The sequence below is a fragment of the Geotrypetes seraphini genome, chromosome 2 (genome assembly GCF_902459505.1).
Source record: "Geotrypetes seraphini chromosome 2, aGeoSer1.1, whole genome shotgun sequence".
Lineage (NCBI taxonomy): Eukaryota > Metazoa > Chordata > Amphibia > Gymnophiona > Dermophiidae > Geotrypetes > Geotrypetes seraphini.
Window position 1 is genome coordinate 321,010,101 of NC_047085.1, and position 21,720 is coordinate 321,031,820.

The window sequence follows — 21,720 nt, forward strand, 5'->3', positions numbered from 1 at the left end:
CTAAGATGACATAAAAAAAGATAAATTTGTCAAAATGGTGAAAATGGTGGTCTTGCTGAGGCCAAACTCTTTGACGAGGTCACACTGTTTTACCCCACATTCACTCCTTCTAATTATTTCCCGTTTCATTTCAACAGAAATCACCTTCCTGCTTTTTTTAGAAGCCATGATATATAAAAAATATTGAGTTTATCTTAAAAGGACGACTGTATACAGTGAGAGAGGGCAGAGTCTCAGCGGCAAAAACTGGGACTTAACTTTTCTTTTTTTTTTTTTCTAGCATCGGGGAAGCGGCGAGAGTAGCTCCGCCCCCCCCCAACGCATCAGCAGTAGGCGCCGGGCCCCTCCATAAAAGGAGGCGAGCCGACGGTCCGCCACTGCACAGGGAGCCAGGCGAAGGGCTGTGAGAGAGGGCAGTTAAGCGCAGTGACTAACGACTGCCTGCAGTGCCTGTGCGGAAGGATGCAATACATCGGCAGCTCGGGCGACTTCGTTGTGTGAAACGAAGTTCGTTGTATGAATCAAAACATGAAGTTCGTTGTGTGCAGCGTTCGCTGTGTGAGGCGTTCGTTATGCGAGGCACCACTGTATATATATACATATATATATATACACATACATATTAGTGTATATATATATATATACCCATTCATATTAGTGTGTGTGTGTGTGTATATATATATATATATATATATATATATATATATATATATATATATATATATAGTGACAGGGAAGCTCCTAGACCAGCCCAGAGTGAAGTTCCCAAACCCGCAGGCACTAGGATAAAGCAAAAACACCCTGCTGACAGCCGTAGTCTGGCACAGACAGAAAGAAAGGGAAAAGGACAAGTTGTGAAACAGCCCAGAAATCAGGCAAGGAGGGCACTGAAAACAGAAAATCTCCCCTATTACTCCTTTCCCAGAGTTAGGGAGAAACCTGAAACCAACTTAGAAAGAGGTGGAGTCAACCACCGTAGCTTGCAAGCTGAGAAGCCTCAAATAGGAAATCGGCAGAGGAATCAGGGAAGCTCAGCTGGCTCTGATTGGGAGAGCCAAGCCACACGCAGAGATCGTAGCTTCCACACTGCTCTTAATCTCCAGCAAGGAAGATTTGCAGAATGCCAGGCCATAAGGAGAGGAAGTTTAACCCCCGGGAGGTATAGTGCCTTGCCTATTAAGCCTTGGAGGGAAGGGCTGGGAGGAGACCCTAATGAAAAAGTTTCAGGAGAGCTGGCAGGCATACAGAGAGGGGGATGGGAGGAAAAGCCTGAAAGGAATGTGTGGATGGAAAGCTCTGGTTCCCAAAACGCTGAATGGGAAATGTGTAGTGACCCTGAGGAAAGTATGTGTGATGAGGACATGGACTTGGGAGGGAACAGTGTGTAAGGGTTCCGTCCTGTCCTGTATAGAAACAGTCCAGTTATTTTTCTTTAAACTTGAACCAGAGAAGAGCTATAAGCACTGCTGAGGCAGCACTGCTTAATTAAGGAGAAATGCTTCTTTAAACAACCTTTTTGTCAAGACTCCATAAGGGCTGGAGATGAGAGAAGATAGGGGCATAATTGGGAGGGTCTGAAGATCTTAAGAAAAGGGAGGCTTGCCCCGCACAGCCTGTCAGGCAGGGCTGTGAGTGTCCTTTAAGAGGACAGCGTGACCTAGAAGAAAATAGGAAAAGGAAAAGATATAAGTTTTGGTTCTACGCTTATTGAAGAGATGTGTGAGGACTAAAATAGCTGGCACTGACCGTGCTCAGCTGTGCTATCAGGAATGTGGAACAGTAAATGAACTGAAGAAACCTGGGGTTCTCTTTTTGATTAAGTCTTTTTGTTAATAAGGACTGAACCAAAGCCCAAGTGGGTTTCCTGGACTGAAGTACAGGAACTTGTATTAGTGACAGCAGAGTGTCCTATTAACTCAGTTTGAAAGTTTCTGGTTTTTTGCATCATTAAACCTGGTGGAGTTTTATTCCAAAAACCCGTATCCAGGTTTTCCTTTCAACCAACCACATAAAAGGCGCAACAAAATCTTACCTGTGGTCCGAGCCTAGTTTTCCCACGTACTCGGAGACGGGCCCGGCCACAATATATATATATATATGTAAGATGAAGCTGAATAATAGAAATGCTTCAGAGATTTTTGACACAGCATAGTATAGACACAGCATGCAGAGTACATGTTTTCCTGTCACAGAGAAAATATCTGATACAGTACAAAGTGTGTGACAGTCATAACATAACAATTAACATAACACAACTTATGAATAAAAGAAGACATAGACTAGGGGTCACACTGACCTAATAATATTTTTCACTTTATAAGAACTAACATATTTCACACTGTTCCCTTGGCATATGCGTGGGAAGCAAAACTTAGATGATTAACTTGAGATCTCCAGTATTGCATCAATCTGCTGGGATGTGTTGAGATTCAATAGCATATGATAATTTAAGTCATTATTGTTGCTAAGGAAAATTACTATGAAATATGATGAACCAGAAACCATGTGACTTGAATAAAACCAATAGAATATTGCTGAAGTATGCAGTGTGTAATTGGATCCTAGTGAAGCAATTGTAATCTAATTGAAAGATGTACCAACTATGTGTGTTTAATAATGAATTAATTGATGATGTTATAATCCAAATAAAATGGCCAGTCAATTGTAATTGGGGGAGACTTTTTGGATGTTGTCCTACCAGTTAGTAGGATGCCATAAAAACTCCCAAAGCTTTGAACGTTTAAACTACACTTTTGTGTCTGGTAGTTTTTTCTTTACCTTCTCCGGAGATAGAGATAAGAACTGAGTGGGCATATAGAATGTTCATGCAGTTATTTGGACCACACAATGCGTGGAACAGTCTCCCGGAAGAAATGGTGGAGACAGAGACTGTGTCTGAATTCAAGAAGGTGTGATAGGCATGTGTGATTTCTTAGAGAAAGAAAGAGATAATGTTTACTGCGGATGGGCAGACTAGATTGGCCGCGAGAACTGGAGGCAGCCATTCATGGAGTGGCTCAGAGCTGGGCAAGAGTACAAAAAGCTCACTCCTGCCCAGTACACCACTGGGCCTCGAGAACTTGAGGCAGCCATTCAGGAGCACAGAAAGCTCGCTCCTGCCCGATACACCACTGGACCACCAGGGATTCAAAAAGGGGCATGGGGGGAGGCAGGAAGGAGGTAACAAAATTGACAGAGTCTGCCAGGACAGAAGACAGGGAGGGATCCCTCCTGTCCCGGCCTACCACCGGACCACCAGGTCATACAGCAGATTCAGTGGAGGCCTGCCGGACATCGGGAGAGAGAGGAGGTAGGGGGCAGGGCACAGATCCTGGCAGGGCACATGAATATTAACCCCCCCGTCTTATATTCGAGTCAACCATTCTTCCTCCTTATGGGGGGAAAAAGGGTACCTCATCTTATACTTGGATCAACATATTCGAATATATACAGTAGGTGCCATGCCTTATGGTACAACACGTAGCCATTTGTTTGTGCACATTTTAATAAGTTCCAATTAACTTCAATAATTAGTTGTTTGCACCCATTTATTGATGGTTCAGTGCTCATTGATCAATTTATTTGCACACATTTTGACAGCATGCCTACATTTGGGCCTGCAGGTTTGGGCAACATAAATAATCCGCTGGGGGGGGGGGGGGGGGGGGCGTGTGCAGCTGTTTCTGGATGGGGAGAGATATGGAAGTACTTCATAAAATATGCACACACATGTACATATTTGCACCAGTTCTGGAACAAGCACAAACAAGTGCATCAACATTTTTGAACTGTTGGGGCTAACTTGGTGCCTATCTTATTTAGGCAATCAAAAAACTCTGAAAAAACTGCCAAAATTATAATACAAGAAGACAAAAAAGCAATGGCAGTGCCTTGTATTTAACTCTCAGAGAACATTCACTGCCTATAAATGAATAAAAAAGTAATAATAAAAAAACGTGAGACACCTCAGTACGGGCCTAAGTTTGAGACATTAATAACTTTTCATGGCCCCGGACAGAAAACTCATAGGTGACCAGCACCAGGTTTTAGAAAACCTAAGTAAGTTCTGCCCCATACATCATTTGGTCTCAATAATCATAAATAATTAATGTGAATAAACGCTCAGTGAAAGGCTTTGAGAGGAAGATAAAGGGACCAAAAAACAGCTCAAAAAGCCTCACCCTTTGAATACTTTCAAAAATATATCAAAAGTGCAGAGTGCTAAAGTGCAAAATATTCTAAAAACATATAAGAAAAATATTCAATTCAAAATTCACGTATGAGTCCAAAACATAATAATCACAGATCACAGTCCATTCATAAGACTTATCTGAATCCCAACAAATGACTGTCTTGGCTCGACAGAGCTCCAGACTTCTTTATCTTTCTCTCAAAGCCAGTAAATGTTCTCTGAGAGTTAAATACAGGGCACTGCCAAAGCTTTTTTGTCTTGTTATCTTAATTAGGAACATACAAGGCCCATGGAACTAATCTTCTGACTGTATTGTATTGTATGTTTATTTATTATTTGCCTTATACAAAGAGAAGTACAAATCAACAAACATAATAAATGCCACTCTGGATCTAATCCTAAATGGGTTAAGAGGACCTGCAAAGGAAGTAGAAGTAGTGGGACCGTTAGGAAATAGCGATCATAATATGATCAAGTTCAAGGTGAGGTTGGAATACCGAAAGGAAAGAGAACCATAGCGACAACTTTTAACTTCAGGAAAGGAAACTACGAAGCAATGAGGGAAATGGTAAAGAAGAAACTTAAGAACATTTCTAGAAAAAGAACATGCCTGGTAGAACATGCCTGGTCTTTTTTCAGGGACACGGTGAGCGAGGCGCAAAATCTGTATATCCCCAGATTCAGAAAGGGGTGCAAAAAGAGTCGAACAAAAGACCCGGCGAGGATAACTAAAATAGTGAAAGAAGCGATAGGTAATAAGAAAAGTTCATTCAGGAAATGGAAAAAGGACAAAACTGAGGGGAACTGGATAGAGCACAGGAAGTATCAAAAAGAATGTCACCGTGTTGTTAGAAAAGCCAAAAGAGAGTATGAAGAGAGGTTAGCTAGGGAAGTACGGAATTTCAAACCGTTCTTTAGATATGTTAAAGGGAAGCAGCCGGCTAGGGAGGAGGTGGGACTGCTGGACGACGGAGACAAGAAGGGAGTGGTGAAGGAGGAGAAAGAAGTGGCAGAAAGACTTAACATGTTCTTTTCATCTGTATTTACAAATGAAGACACAACCAACATACCGGAACCTGAGCAAATCTTCAATGGAAATCAAGCAGAAAAATTAACATCCATGGAAGTGAGCCTTGAAGACGTACGCAGGCAGATAGAAAAATTAAAAACTGACAAATCCCCGGGTCCGGATGGAATCCATCCAAGGGTTCTGAAGGAACTAAAAGAGGAAATAGTGGAACTACTGCAGCAAATTTACAATCTATCCCTGAAAACAGGCGTGATCCCGGAGGAATGGAAGATAGCCAACATTACACCCATCTTTAAAAAGGGATCAAGAGGTGACCCGGGAAACTACAGACCGGTGAGTCTGACCTCTGTTCTAGGGAAAATGGCGGAAGCACTGATAAAAGAAAACATTGATGAACATCTTGAAAGAAACGAGCTTCTGATAACCAGCCAACATGGTTTTTGAAAGGGGAGATCGTGCCTAACAAACTTATTGCACTTCTTCGAAGGAATTAACAAATGGATGGACAGAGGAGACCCCATAGACATCATATATCTAGATTTCCAAAAAGCCTTTGACAAGGTACCCCATGAATGCCTACTTCAGAAACTGAAGAACCATGGGGTGGAAGGTGATGTACATAAATGGATCAGAAACTGGTTGGCAGGCAATTTTTGATCTATATCAGCCCTGAGGTGATTCATTGTGTTACAGACTGAACATGTTCCAAAATATTCAAAAACAAGATGCAGCAGGAATCTGAAACATAATTTTTTTTTTTTAACTGTACAGAGCTCAAGCTAAGGAATGAGTAGCATTTCCTGAGTGAAATATTCAATGAGAACAGTGACTTATACACAGTAATTAACAAACCACAACTAACACACAACTGAAAGGAGAGGCAACAAGAGAAACATTGTCTTTTTTATATAAATCCCTTAAATAGGACAGTGCCACACTGTGGCCTTACAGTACGTAGATTCCATGCTTTAACTTATGGCAGTTGAATAATCCTGCCAAAAAAAGGTCATTTAAGAGGAAAAACTGCTAAGACTATAAAAGTCATCCTACACCCTGTACCTGACAAGCTGTACAAATCCGAGTCAAAACATCTTATATTATAATCTGAGACTGCTATTTTGAAAAATAGGAAAGAAGTCAAGCCAGCCATCTCTTAGATGGTGAAGTAAATGCATACAGTATATCTTACTCAAAAACTAACCCCCGTCTCCCCCCCCAACCTTTTACTAAACTGCAGTAGAGGTTTCTACCGTGGCCTGGAGTGCTATATGCACTGACGTATTTCTATGAGCGCTGGAGCAGTGTCGGAGCATTTAGTGCTTCGGACCGTGATAGAAACCTCTACCACAGCTTAGTAAAAGAGGGCCTAAATGAAAATTTGTACCCAGCTAGTTTCTGGCGCTGGATTTCATTTAGTAATTGACTCTCTCTCTCTCTCTTTTCTTCTGAAGAGGCGGATCTGCACGTACCTTCTGAGAATATGACGACATCATTGCACTCTTCTCCTGTGCAGGAGCACATGTACACAGTTTTACCAGGCACCTTTCTTTCTTTCATCAGACATTTGTCTGGGGTATGTTCTTCCAACATGATGCCATAGAGACTCATTTTTGGATCGTGACATTTTGTTTCTAAGGTTGTGTTCTTATCATTCTTTGTCCTGCAAATATTGGTGGGAAAACAGGTTTTTTTAAAAGAAAAACATGGATTCCTCTGAGACTCTGTCTTCACTTTGCTACAAGAACAGCAAAAGAAAAATGAAAATACACATACATGGATATTAATCACATGCCTGTAATGGAGCAAACAGGGAATACCAGTTACTAACTTTGATAATATTTTCCCAGGGACACAATAGATAATGAGCTAATAAAGTTGGCAGAAAGAAAAACAGTTTGAAGAAAACAAAATGGTCTCTCTGGGAGGAGCTTGGGGAGAAAGAGGAATCGGTTCCACTCTCTGACAAAGAATCGCCCAAGGAGGCTTAAACAAGACTGACAAAAAGACAGATAGGAGACACAGTTTCTCTTAGATAAGACACAGAAACAATTAGATATAATTTTGGTTTTAAAATCTTACTTTGGGATCCAAAGATGCTTTGTTTTGTAGTTTTTGTGTTTGGATATTTCCTGATGTCTCACAGATCATTGAGGCCCCAACTGGAAGACATTTCTGGGGTTAGAAGCTTTGGTAATTGCAATTGGGGCCTCCTTTTTTTTTTTTTTTTAAGTTTCCCATAAAGGGAATTCCTTTGTATTTCTTGACCCTGAACACTTAAAAGGTTGGTATTCAAAACAATTTAAATGGCTAGAAACAGCTTCTGGCCATTAAAATTGCTTGTCCAGAGCTAACCATAGAAATTCAGTGCACTTAACTAGATAGTGTCGCTGAATATACCTGGTTAGTGCCTAAGCTGTATGTAAGCAACTATTTTGTGGATGGTCTGGGGGTGGAGTCAGCACTTATGCAGTTAAGTACAAATATTTAGGCCCTGATTCTATAAAAGATATCTAAAGTTAATGTAGGTGCCTCGATCAGCCCACCTAGCCGATCTAGGTGCCTCACTTAATTATTTAAAAAGCTTAAACAGCACTGATAACAAGCAATTCATAATTAGCTTAAATTAAAATGAATTGGATAGTAGGCACCTTGGCTCAGTAGATGCCTACCACTTTTGGGTAGGTGCCTAGCCCTAGGTGCCTACCAGAAAGTAGATGTGGCTAGGGGGTAGACTGTGGGCAGATCTTGGGTGTGTTTTGCATGTAGGTGCCTAAAGTGGACTCAAGCTCCAGTAGGCCCCTAACTTAAGTGCCGGGTTAAGCCAAGAAAATCTTGGCATAAATAGGGGGCACCTACGTCCACTTTAGGTGTCGCTAGGTACAATTCTATAAACGGCACCTGAACGGCCTATGTCTCAAGGACTGTTTATTTAATCAGAGCCTTAATGCATAATCAGACAGGGTAACCGCATAAACAAGATGCATAAAACACAGTCCTATCTTTATGCAGCTCGCTTTCGCCAATTAAGTGCTGAATATTGCATTTAACTGGATAACTTTTATCCAGCCGCGCATGCCCAGATATTCAATGCTGATGCCCAGTGCCACCTGGCTTTATCCCCTGGATATTCGTTTTAGTGCTCATCCATACATGCTATGCAAAGTCCAGGCATTCCCACTTCGTTTGCTGACAATTTAAAACCTGGAGCCGGGCAGATAATTGCTCATTATCATGGGGATCGGAGGAGTTCGCTCTCTAAGCCGCCGTTCACCAAATTACATCACTTCCTCGATGCACAATTTCTCTGTGCAAACCTTTTCACCCTAATTCTATATATAGGGCTAAAACTGGCAAGGGCAAATGGTGTGTGCCAAATGTGCTTGGGTAATTTAATTCCCAAATACGACATTTGGGAGCTAATAATCAATTATCAGCATTAATTGGCATTACTTTAAATATACACGTGCACCTTTAGGAGCCAGATCCACATGTAAAATCTGAAAAGGGGGCATGGCCATGGAAGGGGCATAGGTGAAACAGGGGCATTCCTGGAATATGCATGCAGTGTTAGAGAATAAGGGAGATCCATGCCTAACTTAGGCATAAGAATTTACCACCAAGTTTCAGTTAGTGTGAAGCCTCATGCCCAAAACGGCCTGGCACTAAGTGCTCTTCTATAAATGGCACTCTGAGAGCTGTTTATATAAAAGCGGCTGTTGTTAATTTTTATCGGTCACGGAGCACAGACAGGTATTGACAAAATGGTTGCCAACACAATCATCACCTCAAAATGTAGGGGGAAAAGCAAATCACTTTTTGAACAATAGTGTAAATACACCTCGGGGGGGGGGGGGGGAGGGGAGGGCATCATATACATTTTTGTCAGATCATAGGGTCTCTTTTAACACGTAGTTATTCCAAACTGGAAAAGTTGCTCCTTGACGCTAAGGGCTCCTTTTACTAAGGTGCGCTAGCGTTTTTAGCGCGCGCTAATCACGCGCTAAATGAAAAATACTAATGCAAGCTCTATGGAGGCATTAGCATTTAGCGTGCACGGCATTGCAGCATGCACTTAGTGCGTGCTAAAACCGCTAGCGCACCTTAGTAAAAGGAGCCCTAAGTGTTGTCGATGCTGTTCTATTACATTGTACTGAGTTTTTGAATTTACAGTTCTGATACATCATTAGATTGATTCAAGTCCAAGCTAAAGACATTCCTTTTTAAAGATGCCTTTGATGTATAAGTCTCTTCCTTGCCTTAACCATATTTGTTCTCTCTATCCTATTTATTTTTAGAGTTCACCCCCCCTATCCTTACCTGTTTTTGTTCATCAGTCTGTATCACTGAGTATGTCTAGACCCGGATTTTTAACTACGTACTTCGCCTAGAAGTTTGATAGGTGGTATAACCAATTTTAAATAAAACTTGAAATCTTTCGCAGTTTAGTTAAATTTAAAAAAAAAATATTTCTAGAAGTGGGGTTGGACAGATGATTACACTAACTATTCTCAAGACTGAGATTTAGAATAACTCCGTATTTTAAGAGATCCTATGACCTGACAAATATTTGTATGATGCCCTCCCCACCCCCGAGCTACATTTTGAGGTGCTAATTTTTATCAGAGCCATACATAGAATTTAATCCTTTATGTTTGAAGGCAATTTTATAAAAGCCCTTTTCTGTGTGTTCAACAGGCTTGTACATGCAGAAGAATATTTATAATAGTATCTCCTTAAGTGCTAGGTGAGTTCTTCTCTACGACTTCTAATCAGAACCCTTCCCGGAACAAACACATTTGATCTTCTGTCAGCTTCCCCAAACCCTGACAGTTTCTTAATTCCTTAATCCAAAAAGCTGTTGCAGTATTCAAATTCTGACCTCATTTCAGACTCTGACAGCTAAGCCTCCAATATTTCCCATCTGTGTGTTTTTCTCTCCTGAAACATGTTGCTGATCTTCATTATTTTTCTCCGTGGATAGTCTTGGCTTTACAACACCTCTCACCGGCATTCTTCCAATTAACTTCAGGTACTCAATATGTTCACCTGGATTTGGTGCTCCTGCTGCTTTCTCACTCCATCTTCCAGACAGCTTGTCTCCAATATGAACTCACGTAATGTCAGCTCATGACTCTCTTAGCAATTCCCATGAGCTCACTTGTTTGCAGAGCTCTCCTGCACTCTCTGGAGTTCCCTCAAGTGTCATACTAATGTATAACCAGTGACACACTGCTCGATGTGTCACTGTTACGTATCATGTCCTCGCAAATCTGTTGTTCCTCACTTTGGGTGTTTTTCAGCTAAGCAGTTTGTAAAGCTAATAAAATAAATAGTCTAATATTCCTGCATGCCATCCAGTGGTGTAGTGAGAGAGGGAAGAAGGCGCCTGGGGTGGTGGCACCACGAATAGGGTTACTAAATGGTTCCAGAAAAAGGAAGACGTATTGAGACATCCGGGTTTTACTTCCATTGCTTTCAGTGGAAGTAAAACCCGGATGTCTCAATTTGTCCTCCTTTTTCTGGAGCCATATGGTAACCCTAGCCCGGCATTGCCAACTCGCACGCCCCCCCCCCCTACTTTTCCCCGCCGCTTGAGCACCCCTCCTCTGCATACCTCTTGAAAAGTTCACCGGCGTGAGCAGCATCTTCAACATCCTGCTTGCGCTGGTCTTGACTCCCTTCTGACATCATGCCCTGGTCCTGCGACCAGCATGTGACGTCATAAGGGAGCCAAGGCTGGCACAAGCAGGAGATAATAACATAAGAACATAAGAATTGCCGCTGCTGGGTCAGAAAAGTGGTCCATTGTGCCCAGCAGTTCGCTCACACAGTGGTCCTTAGGTCAAAGACCTGTGCCCTAACTGGGGGCTCCTTTTACAAAGGTGCACTAGCGGTTTTAGTGCACGCTTAGCGCGCTCTAAAATGCTGTGTGTGCTAGCCACTACTGCCTCCTTTTAAGCAGGTGGTAATTTTTCGTCTAGCGCATACTGCCCGCTATAGTGCGCGCTAATCTTGTGCATGCGCTGAAACCGCTGGCGCACCTTTGTAAAAGGAGCCCTGAGTCTAGCCTTTCCTGCGTATATTCTGGTTCAGCAGGAACTTGTCTAACTTTGTCTTGAATCCCTGGAAGGTGTTTTCTCCTATTACAGCCTCCGGAAGAGCGTTCCAGTTTTCTACCACTCTCTGGGTGAAGAAGAACTTCCTTATGTTTGTACGGAATCTATCCCCTTTGAACTTTAGAGAGTGCCCTCTCGTTCTCCCTACCTTGGAGAGGGTGAACAACCTGTCCTTATCTACTAAATCTATTCTCTTCATTATCTTGAATGTTTCGATCATGTCCCTTCTCAGTCTCCTCTTTTCAAGGGAGAAGAGGCCCAGTTTCTCTAATCTCTCACTGTACGGCAACTCCTCCAGCCCCTTAACCATTTTAGTCGCTCTTCTCTGGACCCTAACAAGTAGTACTGTGTCCTTCTTTATGCATGGCGACCAGTGCTGGATGCAGTATTCCAGGTGGGGGGCATACCATGGCCCGGTACAGCGGCATGATAACCTTTTCCGATCTGTTCGTGATCCCCTTCTTAATCATTCCTAGCACTCTGTTCGCCCTTTTCGCCGCCGCCGCACTGGCAAAAATTTCATGAGGTACGTGGGGAGGGTGGAGAGGCAGATAGTCACCGGCGCCCCCACCAATATGGCACTCATGGAAATCCACCCCCGCCCCACCCCCTTACTATGCCATGATTGCCACCTTCCAATTGGATCATGCAATTATAAATTAATCTAAGTACATAACATTTGGTATTAAAAAAAACTGTACTATAACTAGCCCTTTCAGCTACAGGATGAAATGTTATTGTGGTTCTGTTCTTATTTATTTTAATTTGATTTTCTACCTTATCGCTATTAACCTTGAGGTGATAAACAATTAGCAAAAATTACAGTACCGTATTTTCACGCATATAACGGGCGCGTTATACGCGTTATTACCTACCGCGCATACCCCTCGCGCGTTATACGTGTGAGCGCGGTATACAAAAGTTTTTCTACATAGTTCCCACCCCGCCCGACGCCCGATTCACCCCCCCCATCAGGACCGCTCGCACCCCCACCCCGAACGACCGCTCGCACGCGCTCCCACCCGCACCCGCATCCACGATCGGAGCAAGAGGGAGCCCAAGCCCTCTTGCCCGGCCGACTCCCCAACTCCCCGACAATATCGGGCCAGGAGGGAGCCCAAACCCTCCTGGCCACGGCGACCCCCTACCCCCACCCCGCACTACATTACGGGCAGGAGGGATCCCAGGCCCTCCTGCCCTCGACGCAAACCCCCCTCCCTCCAACAACCGCCCCCCCCCAAGAACCTCCGACCGCCCCCCCAGCCGACCCGCGACCCCCATGGTTTGGGCCCATGTGCCACAGGCCTCGCCCCCAGGTGGGACCTAAGGCTCCAGGGCCTATTCTGATTGGCCCATGCGCCTTAGGCCCCACCAGTAGGCGGAGCTTTGGGACGGATGGGCCAATCCGGCCTCATTCCGTCGTTGGCTGCCTGCCGGACAGGCGGGTTTGGCTCCCGTCTGTCCGGCCAACTTCCAAAGGTACGGGGAAGGGGGGTGGGGGTGTCGTGGGGGTCGGCCAGGGGAGTCGCGGGTCGGCTGGGGGGGCGGTCGGAGGTTCTTGGGGGGGGCGGTCGTTGGAGGGAGGGGGGTTTGCGTTGAGGGCAGGAGGGCCTGGGATCCCTCCTGCCCGTAATGTAGTGCGGGGTGGGGGTAGGGGGTCGCCGTGGCCAGGAGGGTTTGGGCTCCCTTCTGGCCCGATATTGTCGGGGAGTCGGCGGTCCTTCGGAGTGGGGGTGCGAGCGGTCCTGCGAGGGGGGGGTGGTGAATCGAACGTCGGGGGGGAGCATCAGGATTTCAGGGTGGGGACAGGACTTCAAGGGGGAGAGGAGAGTCGGGGCGGGCGAAAGGAGAGTCGGGGTGCCAGAGGAGAGTCGGGGCGGGTGAAAGGAGAGTTGGGCAGCATGCGCAGTATACGTGTGTGCGCTGTATATAAAAATTTCTGTACATAAAGTTGTGTTTTTCACGCGCTATACCCGTGTGTGCGTTTTACACGGGTGCGCGTTATCTATGTGAAAATACGGTAATTGCAAATCATAGGGCTAGATTCCCTAACAATAGAGACTCAATCACTGTTGGCCGATTTTGCAACAACGATTGATTCACTATTAAGTATGCATGCAAATGACTTGCACGGAGGTGCATGCAAACCCACTGACTCAATCGCTCAGTTAGAGATTGACACAATACAGAACCCTAACAGTAGTGACAGGGGAAGCAGTCTCCTGTCACTGCTGGCAGGGCTTCTGCCTAAAAAAGTCCCTCACTGATCTAGCACTCCTGAAACACTGACCCCCCCCGAACACCAAAAAGATGGCAGAAGGGATGCCCACCCCCTCTTGCCATGAAGGACCTCCCCCCTCCTGCCATGAATGACCTCCCAAAGAAAAAGGTAGGAGGAATGACCACTCCCTCCTGCCCCCAAAGGCACCCGCCTGTTCCCCCCAAAATAACAGCAGGAGGGATGTCCACCCTCTCCTACCCGCAAATACCCGAGTTGCTCAGTGGGGTATAACCGGCTATTTTCCATCTAAAAATTAAGGTAGCCTCAAACAGGGTTAAACCTGTATATTAATGGACCCCTCTCTGTGACTGGATCTCTGAAAGAAGCCCACTCCCCTTGAAATGAGTTTTAAATAGTGCACCCAATCCTCTTTACCTAGGAACTGCAGGAACATAAACTTTACTCCACAACTGAACTTGAGATTTAGGTAGAGGTACTCAAAACAAGAGAATTCTATGGGGTAGAGATTCAACTGGAGGCGGTCAGCAATTTTTTAAATTCCAACCATGGCTGGCTAAATTAGATATTTAGTGCCAAGCCAAATGCGAGCACCCATATTGAATATCCGGTGCCAAGTTCAGTGTGACTGACCAACTGAGCTTATGTGGGCCTGGTTGAATATCGGCCGGGTCACATATAACTGTAAAACTTTTAGAAGGCCCTCTGATTCCCCTTCCCTCCGCAACATGAAAGCCTCTGATTAGGATTACCAGATTTTCGGGAACAAAAATCAGGACCCGTGGCCCTGCCCCCAGGCCCGCCCCGTTCTACCCGAGCCGTGCCCCTTTCTGCCCACAACTCTGCCCCATCAACCCGGTCGCTTGTCGGGAGGGCACCTGCACATGCGCTCGGTGTGATATGATTAAATCACACCCATGTGCGCACGCACGGGATATCATCGTGTCGCAGCCACGCACGCACAGATGCTATCCCAATGTCGCTGCTAGCTGGAAGCTTTTTGAAACCTGGACAAAGTGCCGGGTTTTGAAAAACGGTCTGGACTCCCAGACATATCCTCGAAAGGAGGCCACTTCCAGGGAAATCCGGACATCTGATAACCCTACCTCTGATTCGTCTGTCCCCCTCTCCAATATGGGAGCACCTGATCCCACCCATTCTTCTAACATGCAGGTTAGGCCCCCTTAGATCTAACTGTATATCCCTGGTGGTGGGGGCAGGAATGAAGCCCACTCACTCCTGCCCTTAGTGGCTGCCATTCCATGATGGTCATCCTGACCCACTAAGGGTGGGGGATTAGGGACCCTTTGTCAGGTGTGGGAAAGGATCAGAGGGCCTTCTAAGGATTTTGCTGTTATGCAGGTCCCTTACAATATTCAGTGCTGGGGCCTAGATAGCTAAGGAGGTGAATATGGGACAGTTTTTGAGCAGTTCTAAATTCTTCCACGTAGCTAAGTGGGTGCCAGCACAGATACAAGATCCTTTATCTGAAATTCTGAAACTGAAAATCTCCCCCAAAACGAAATTTGATGCAAACTGGAAGTAGTCAAATTCCCCGACATGACAAACACTGAAACCAATGCTAGTGCATGTGTTGCTCCCAGGAGCATCTCTTCTCCGTTGCCACTGTTAGTCCTTCCCCACCCAGAACCAGCAGTTCACCTGCCTTAAGGCCCCCCTCAACCCATCAATTTCCCCATCAGCGCGCCCCTCTTTTCTTTCCCTTTTCCCCTACCCCTGAAGACTGACGACCCCCACCCCACCCCCTCACAAAACTGCTGTAGGAAGTCTTGGCAGCCATTTTCAGCACCAAGAGAGCACAGGCAGGAACGAATAAGAATTGCTCCTGCCCCAACATCCCGCTAGAACACCAAGGAAGCATGGCCTGTGAGTCCTGCCGCTGGGTCTGGGAGTAGGGTGGGTCATCAGTCCTTGGGGTGAGGGAAGAGGGATGGAGGAAGCATATATGGTACAAGTACAAGATCCATTCTATAAACTGAAAAGCTCTGAAAACCGAAATATGCTTGGTCCCAATGATTTTGGATAAAGGATCTTGTACCTCTACTGAATATTGTTGGCAACTGCATATCTACTGGTTCCTCCCCAACTCCACTTTGAGAACCACTCCTGACCTACCTACATTTTTTTTTTTTTTTGGGGGGACAGGAACTTTATTTAGTTTTTACTGCCAACAAAAAGTGCAATACAATTTATATACAAATAATGATAATCAACCAAGCACTTATAATCAATCAGTATCTACACAAAAGATAAAAATTCCCTTCCCCATCTATCATTACCATCAGGAATAATATCAAAACAAAAGATATACCCCCCTTCTGCTCCCCCCCCCCGGAATGTGTAAGTGAAAAAAACAATAAAAATAAAGAGAAAGATAAAGGACAACTATAGCAAATCTACAAAAGACGTCAATGGACCCCCAAACTAATTTGAATATCTTATTATGCCCCAGCATGTCAGCATTCGTTTTCTTTTATTTATAAGTTAAACATAAGCTCGCCCACTAAAAAAGAAAACAATTCTTCCAATTGCGAGTAATCATTCGCATGGCTATCCCGGTCATAATAAGGAAAAGCCGGCATTTATAGCGGTCTGTGGGGGGCTTAATATGTCAATGGAATTTTTGTTGGACAGTCAGAGCCAGTATTCAGTGGCACTGCACTTTTAAGTGCTGCTAATCACTGGAAACAGGACAGCCCAAGTGATTTAGATGGGTCTCTCATATCGGCTTAAATCACTTTCAATATCAGGCGGTGTAGTTTTAAAGGTTCATAGACAAAATCGCGCGAGACAACAGCGCGCCGACAACTGAGCGCCGACAACTGAGCGCAAGGTTGACGGCGCGCCGAAGAAAAGCACTATTTTAAAGGGTTCCGACGGGGGAGTGTTGGTGGGGAACCCCCCTATTTTACTTAACAGACATCGCGCTGGCGTTGTGGGGGGTTTGGGGGGTTGTAACCCCCTCATTATACTTGAAACCAAACTTTTTGCCTGTATTTTAGGGAAAAAGTTCAGTTTTAAATATAATGGGGGGTTACAAACCCCCAAACCCCCCACAACGGCAGCGCAATGTCTGTTAAGTAAAGTGAGGGGGGGTTCCCCCCACACACCCCGTCGGAACCCTTTAAAATAGTGCTTTTCTTCGGCGCGCCGTCAATCTTGCGCTCAGTTGTCGGCGCGCCGTTGTCTCGCGCGATTTAGTCCCGTCACCATTTTTAAAGCAGGTACAAGCGAACATAACTTTGCATTTCATTCACTCTTTTTTGATATCTAATGATATGCTGCTTCTTTTCTCTTCCAAAGCACTCTACAGCAGTGTTTCTCAACTCTGTCCTGGAGTTCCCTCTTGCCCGTCAGGTTTTCAGGATATCCACAATGAATATGCATAAACTTGATTTGCATACACTGCCTCCATTATATGCAAATTTCTTCATGTATATTCATTGTGGGTATCCTGAAAACCTGACTGGCAAGAGGGTACTCCAGGGCAGAATTGATCTACTACTTCGTACAAGCATAAACCAGGGTGACCTACCACACTGCTGCACAGACTTCACCAGGTTGTTCACAGATAGACGTTTGCTCACAGTTGCTCTGGCACATGTCTTGGTTGTTGCAGGTTGACAACTTCTCATCACAAAACTTGCACAGTTCTGGAATAAGTAATTTCCCATTCTCATCCATCTTCTTATTTGGAGGTACTTCAAAATCTGGAAAAAGGGAAAGGAACAAATAAAGTAACTTGTCAGTCATGTAATTTTTTTGTACCCTCTGTGGGCAATGTGGTCAGTATCTTTATTAGTAGTCTTCCCTGAATTGTTCCTTAGAGCAAATGAGTTGCTTTTCTACCATCTGGAACCTATTATTACGGGAAGATCTACATCTGTAGGCCTTGCAGGAAGTTACATTGGAAGGAGGGACTCAGTGGGAAGAAGCCTGTGTGCGATGTTGCCTCTTCATCCTACGAACGCTTCTAAAAGGCTTTTAATAAAGCATCTAACTTTGATGGTATCTGGGATCCGCTTTTTGTCTCTACATCAGCACTGATACAGATTTTTATACCTGGGTTTTGGACTTCCATATGCCAATGTTGTCATAACCACGTGACCATTAAAAAAAATGAGCACAAAAGTACTTTCCGACGCCTATTTGGTAGGCAGTGAGGGCTTACGTGTTAATCCTGCACTAATTAGTTGATGCTCAGAAATGTAGCTGCAATGACTGATCATGAAGAAATGCTCCCTCCCTCCCCCGACACATCCCCTCCTCAATAAGACAAAAAATATTTTTTAGTGCATGGTTTGTGCACTAAATCATGTCCTGCGCAGTAAGGTATTGTAAGTTCCAATAAGTGCATGGAAAGTGCACTTAGTAAATGGATCCCTTAGACCAGTGATTCCCAACCCTGTCCTGGAGGAACACCAGGCCAATCGGGTTTTCAGGCTAGCCCTAATGAATATGCATGAGAGAGATTTGCATATGATGGAAGTGATAGGCATGCAAATTTGCTTCATGCATATTCATTAGGGCTAGCCTGAAAACCCAATTGGCCTGGTGTTCCTCCAGGACAGGGTTGGGAACCACTGCCTTAGACCAGGGGTGGACAATTCCGGTCCTCGAGAGCCGGAGCCAGGTCAGGTATTCAGGATATCCACAATGAATATGTATGAGATGGATCTGCATGCACTGCCTCCTTGAGATGCAAATCTATCTCATGCATATTTATTATGGATATCCTGAAAACTTGACCTGGCTCCGGCTCTCGAGGACCGGAATTGCCTACCCTTGCCTTAGACCAGGGGTGGGCAACTCCGGTCCGCGAGGGCCGGAATCCAGTCGGTTTTTCAGGATTTCCCCAATGAATATGCATGAGATCCATTTGCATGCAGTGCTTTCAATGCATATTCCTTGGGGACATCTTGAAAACCTGACTAGATTCTGGCCCTCAAGGACCGGAGTTGCCCACCCCTGCCTTAGACTAAGGGGAGGAGAGAAGAAGGGAAATGCCATGAGTGAGGTTCACAAAAAAGGACTAAAGAGAGACTGAGTGGTTTGAATTCTAAGCAACATCTGAATCCTGAGGCACATGCCATAGAAGAGGAAGAGAAAGGAGGGATCATTGGAAAGCATTTCATTCAAAAAAGAAAGGGAGAGTCAAGCAGCAGCTAATTTCACACCCAGCATGGGGCGAAGGATTGGTACCCGAAAGCAGTAAGATTATCTGCTTGAAACCTAGTATAGAAGGAGATAGGGCACAGATTCTGCATGCATCCCACTTGTCTTGTTCAGAGAGATTGAATAAAGGAAATAAATAAAAAGGAAAACCTGGAAAGAATATAAGAGAAGACTAACACAAGAAAAGTGGAACAGACTGGGACCAACCTAATTTGAAAACCAAGGACTCCTTTTACTAAGCTGCGTTAGGGCTTTAACGCGCGGAATAGCGCACGCTAGATGCTAACGCCAGCATTGAGCTGGCATTAGTTCTAGTCGTGTAGCATGGGCGGGGGGGCATGATTGCTGGGGCAAGAGGGCATGGGCTCCCTCTTGCCCCGATATCATCGGGGGTGCTGTGGCTGCCGCGGGGCAAGATGGCTTGGGCTCCCTCTTGCCACAATGTCGTCGGGGGGTGCCGCGGTTGCCCGGGGTAGGAGGGCTTGGGCTCCATCTTGCCCCGATGTTGTGTGTGTGTGTGTGTGTGGGGGGGGGGTATCGTGGCAGGAGAGATGCCTCATCTCCCCTACCGCGATGCCATCACTCCTCTACCCGAACTGCCGCAACCAGCGGCAGGAGAGATAGGGCTTCTTTAAACAACCTTTTTGTCAAGACTCCATAAGGGCTGGAGATGAGAGAAGATAGGGGCATAATTGGGAGGGTCTGAAGATCTTAAGAAAAGGGAGGTTTGCCCCGCACAGGCTGTCAGGCAGGGCTGTGAGTGTCCTTTAAGAGGACAGCGTGACCTAGAAGAAAATAGGAAAAGGAAAAGATATAAGTTTTGGTTCTATGCTTATTGAAGAGATGTGTGAGGACTAAAATAGCTGGCACTGACCGTGCTCAGCTGTGCTATCAGGAATGTGGAACAGTAAATGAACTGAAGAAACCTGGGGTTTTCTTTTTGATTAAGTCTTTTTGTTAATAAGGACTGAACCAAAGCCCAAGTGGGTTTCCTGGACTGAAGTACAGGAACTTGTATTAGTGACAGCAGAGTGTCCTATTAACTCAGTTTGAAAGTTTCTGGTTTTTTGCATCATTAAACCTGGTGGAGTTTTATTCCAAAAACCCATATCCAGGTTTTCCTTTCAACCAACCACATAAAAGGCGCAACAAAATCTTACCTGTGGTCTGAGCCTAGTTTTCCCACGTACTCGGAGACGGGCCCGGCCACAATATATATATATATATATATATATATATATGTAAGATGAAGCTGAATAATAGAAATGCTTCAGAGATTTTTGACACAGCATAGTATAGACACAGCATGCAGAGTACATGTTTTCCTGTCACAGAGAAAATATCTGATACAGTACAAAGTGTGTGACAGTCATAACATAACAATTAACATAACACAACTTATGAATAAAAGAAGACATAGACTAGGGGTCACACTGACCTAATAATATTTTTCACTTTATAAGAACTAACATATTTCGCACTGTTCCCTTGGCATGTGCGTGGGAAGCAAAACTTAGATGATTAACTTGAGATCCCCAGTATTGCATCAATCTGCTGGGATGTGTTGAGATTCAATAGCATATGATAATTTAAGTCATTATTGTTGCTAAGGAAAATTACTATGAAATATGATGAACCAGAAACCATGTGACTTGAATAGAACCAATAGAATATTGCTGAAGTATGCAGTGTGTAATTGGATCCTAGTGAAGCAATTGTAATCTAATTGAAAGATGTACCAACTATGTGTATTTAATAATGAATTAATTGATGATGTTATAATCCAAATAAAATGGCCAGTCAATTGTAATTGGGGGAGACTTTTTGGATGTTGTCCTACCAGTTAGTAGGATGCCATAAAAACTCCCAAAGCCTTGAACGTTTAAACTACACTTTTGTGTCTGGTAGTTTTTTCTTTACCTTCTCCGGAGATAGAGATAAGAACTGAGTGGGCATATAGAATGTTCATGCAGTTATTTGGACCACACAATGCGTGGAACAGTCTCCCGGAAGAAATGGTGGAGACAGAGACTGTGTCTGAATTCAAGAAGGTGTGGGATAGGCATGTGTGATCTCTTAGAGAAAGAAAGAGATAATGTTTACTGCGGATGGGCAGACTAGATTGGCCGCGAGAGCTGGCGGCAGCCATTCATGGAGTGGCTCAGAGCTGGGCAAGAGTACAAAAAGCTCACTCCTGCCCAGTACACCACTGGGCCTCGAGAACTTGAGGCAGCCATTCAGGAGTACAGAAAGCTTGCTCCTGCCCGATATACCACTGGACCACCAGGGATTCAAAAAGGGGCGTGGGGGGAGGCAGGAGGGAGGTAACAAAATTGACAGAGTCTGCCAGGACAGAAGACAGGGAGGGATCCCTCCTGTCCCGGCCTACCACCGGACCACCAGGTCATACAGCAGATTCAGTGGAGGCCTGCCGGACATCGGGAGAGAGAGGAGGTAGGGGGCAGGGCACAGATCCTGGCAGGGCACATGAATATTAACCTCCCGTCTTATATTCGAGTCAACCATTCTTCTTCCTTATGGGGGGAAAAAGGGTACCTCATCTTATACTTGGATCGACATATTCGAGTATATACAGTAGGTGCCATGCCTTATGGTACAACACGTAGCCATTTGTTTGTGCACATTTTAATAAGTGCCAATTAACTTCAATAATTAGTTGTTTGCACCCATTTATTGATGGTTCAGTGCTCATTGATCAATTTATTTGCACACATTTTGACAGCATGCCTACATTTGGGCCTGCAGGTTTGGGCAACATAAATAATCCGCTGGGGGGGGGGGGGGGCGTGTGCAGCTGTTTCTGGATGGGGAGAGATATGGAAGTACTTCATAAAATATGCACACACATGTACATATTTGCACCAGTTCTGGAACAAGCACAAACAAGTGCATCAACATTTTTGAACTGTTGGGGCTAACTTGGTGC

The 21,720-nt window shown here is 44.8% G+C and overlaps 1 protein-coding gene across 2 annotated transcripts in view; it reads right to left on the bottom strand.

Annotated features, from left to right (window-relative positions):
• TGFBR2 (transforming growth factor beta receptor 2) overlaps nt 1-21,720 on the bottom strand; it is a 227,068-nt gene that overhangs the window by 87,920 nt on the left and 117,428 nt on the right. For both annotated transcript variants that reach the window (XM_033930135.1, XM_033930136.1), the window contains exons 6-7: nt 17,134-17,308; nt 6,692-6,882 (exon numbers count right to left, since the gene is read on the bottom strand). In XM_033930135.1, coding sequence (XP_033786026.1) covers nt 6,692-6,882; nt 17,134-17,308 — 366 coding nt within the window. The remainder of the gene's footprint in view (nt 1-6,691; nt 6,883-17,133; nt 17,309-21,720) is intronic.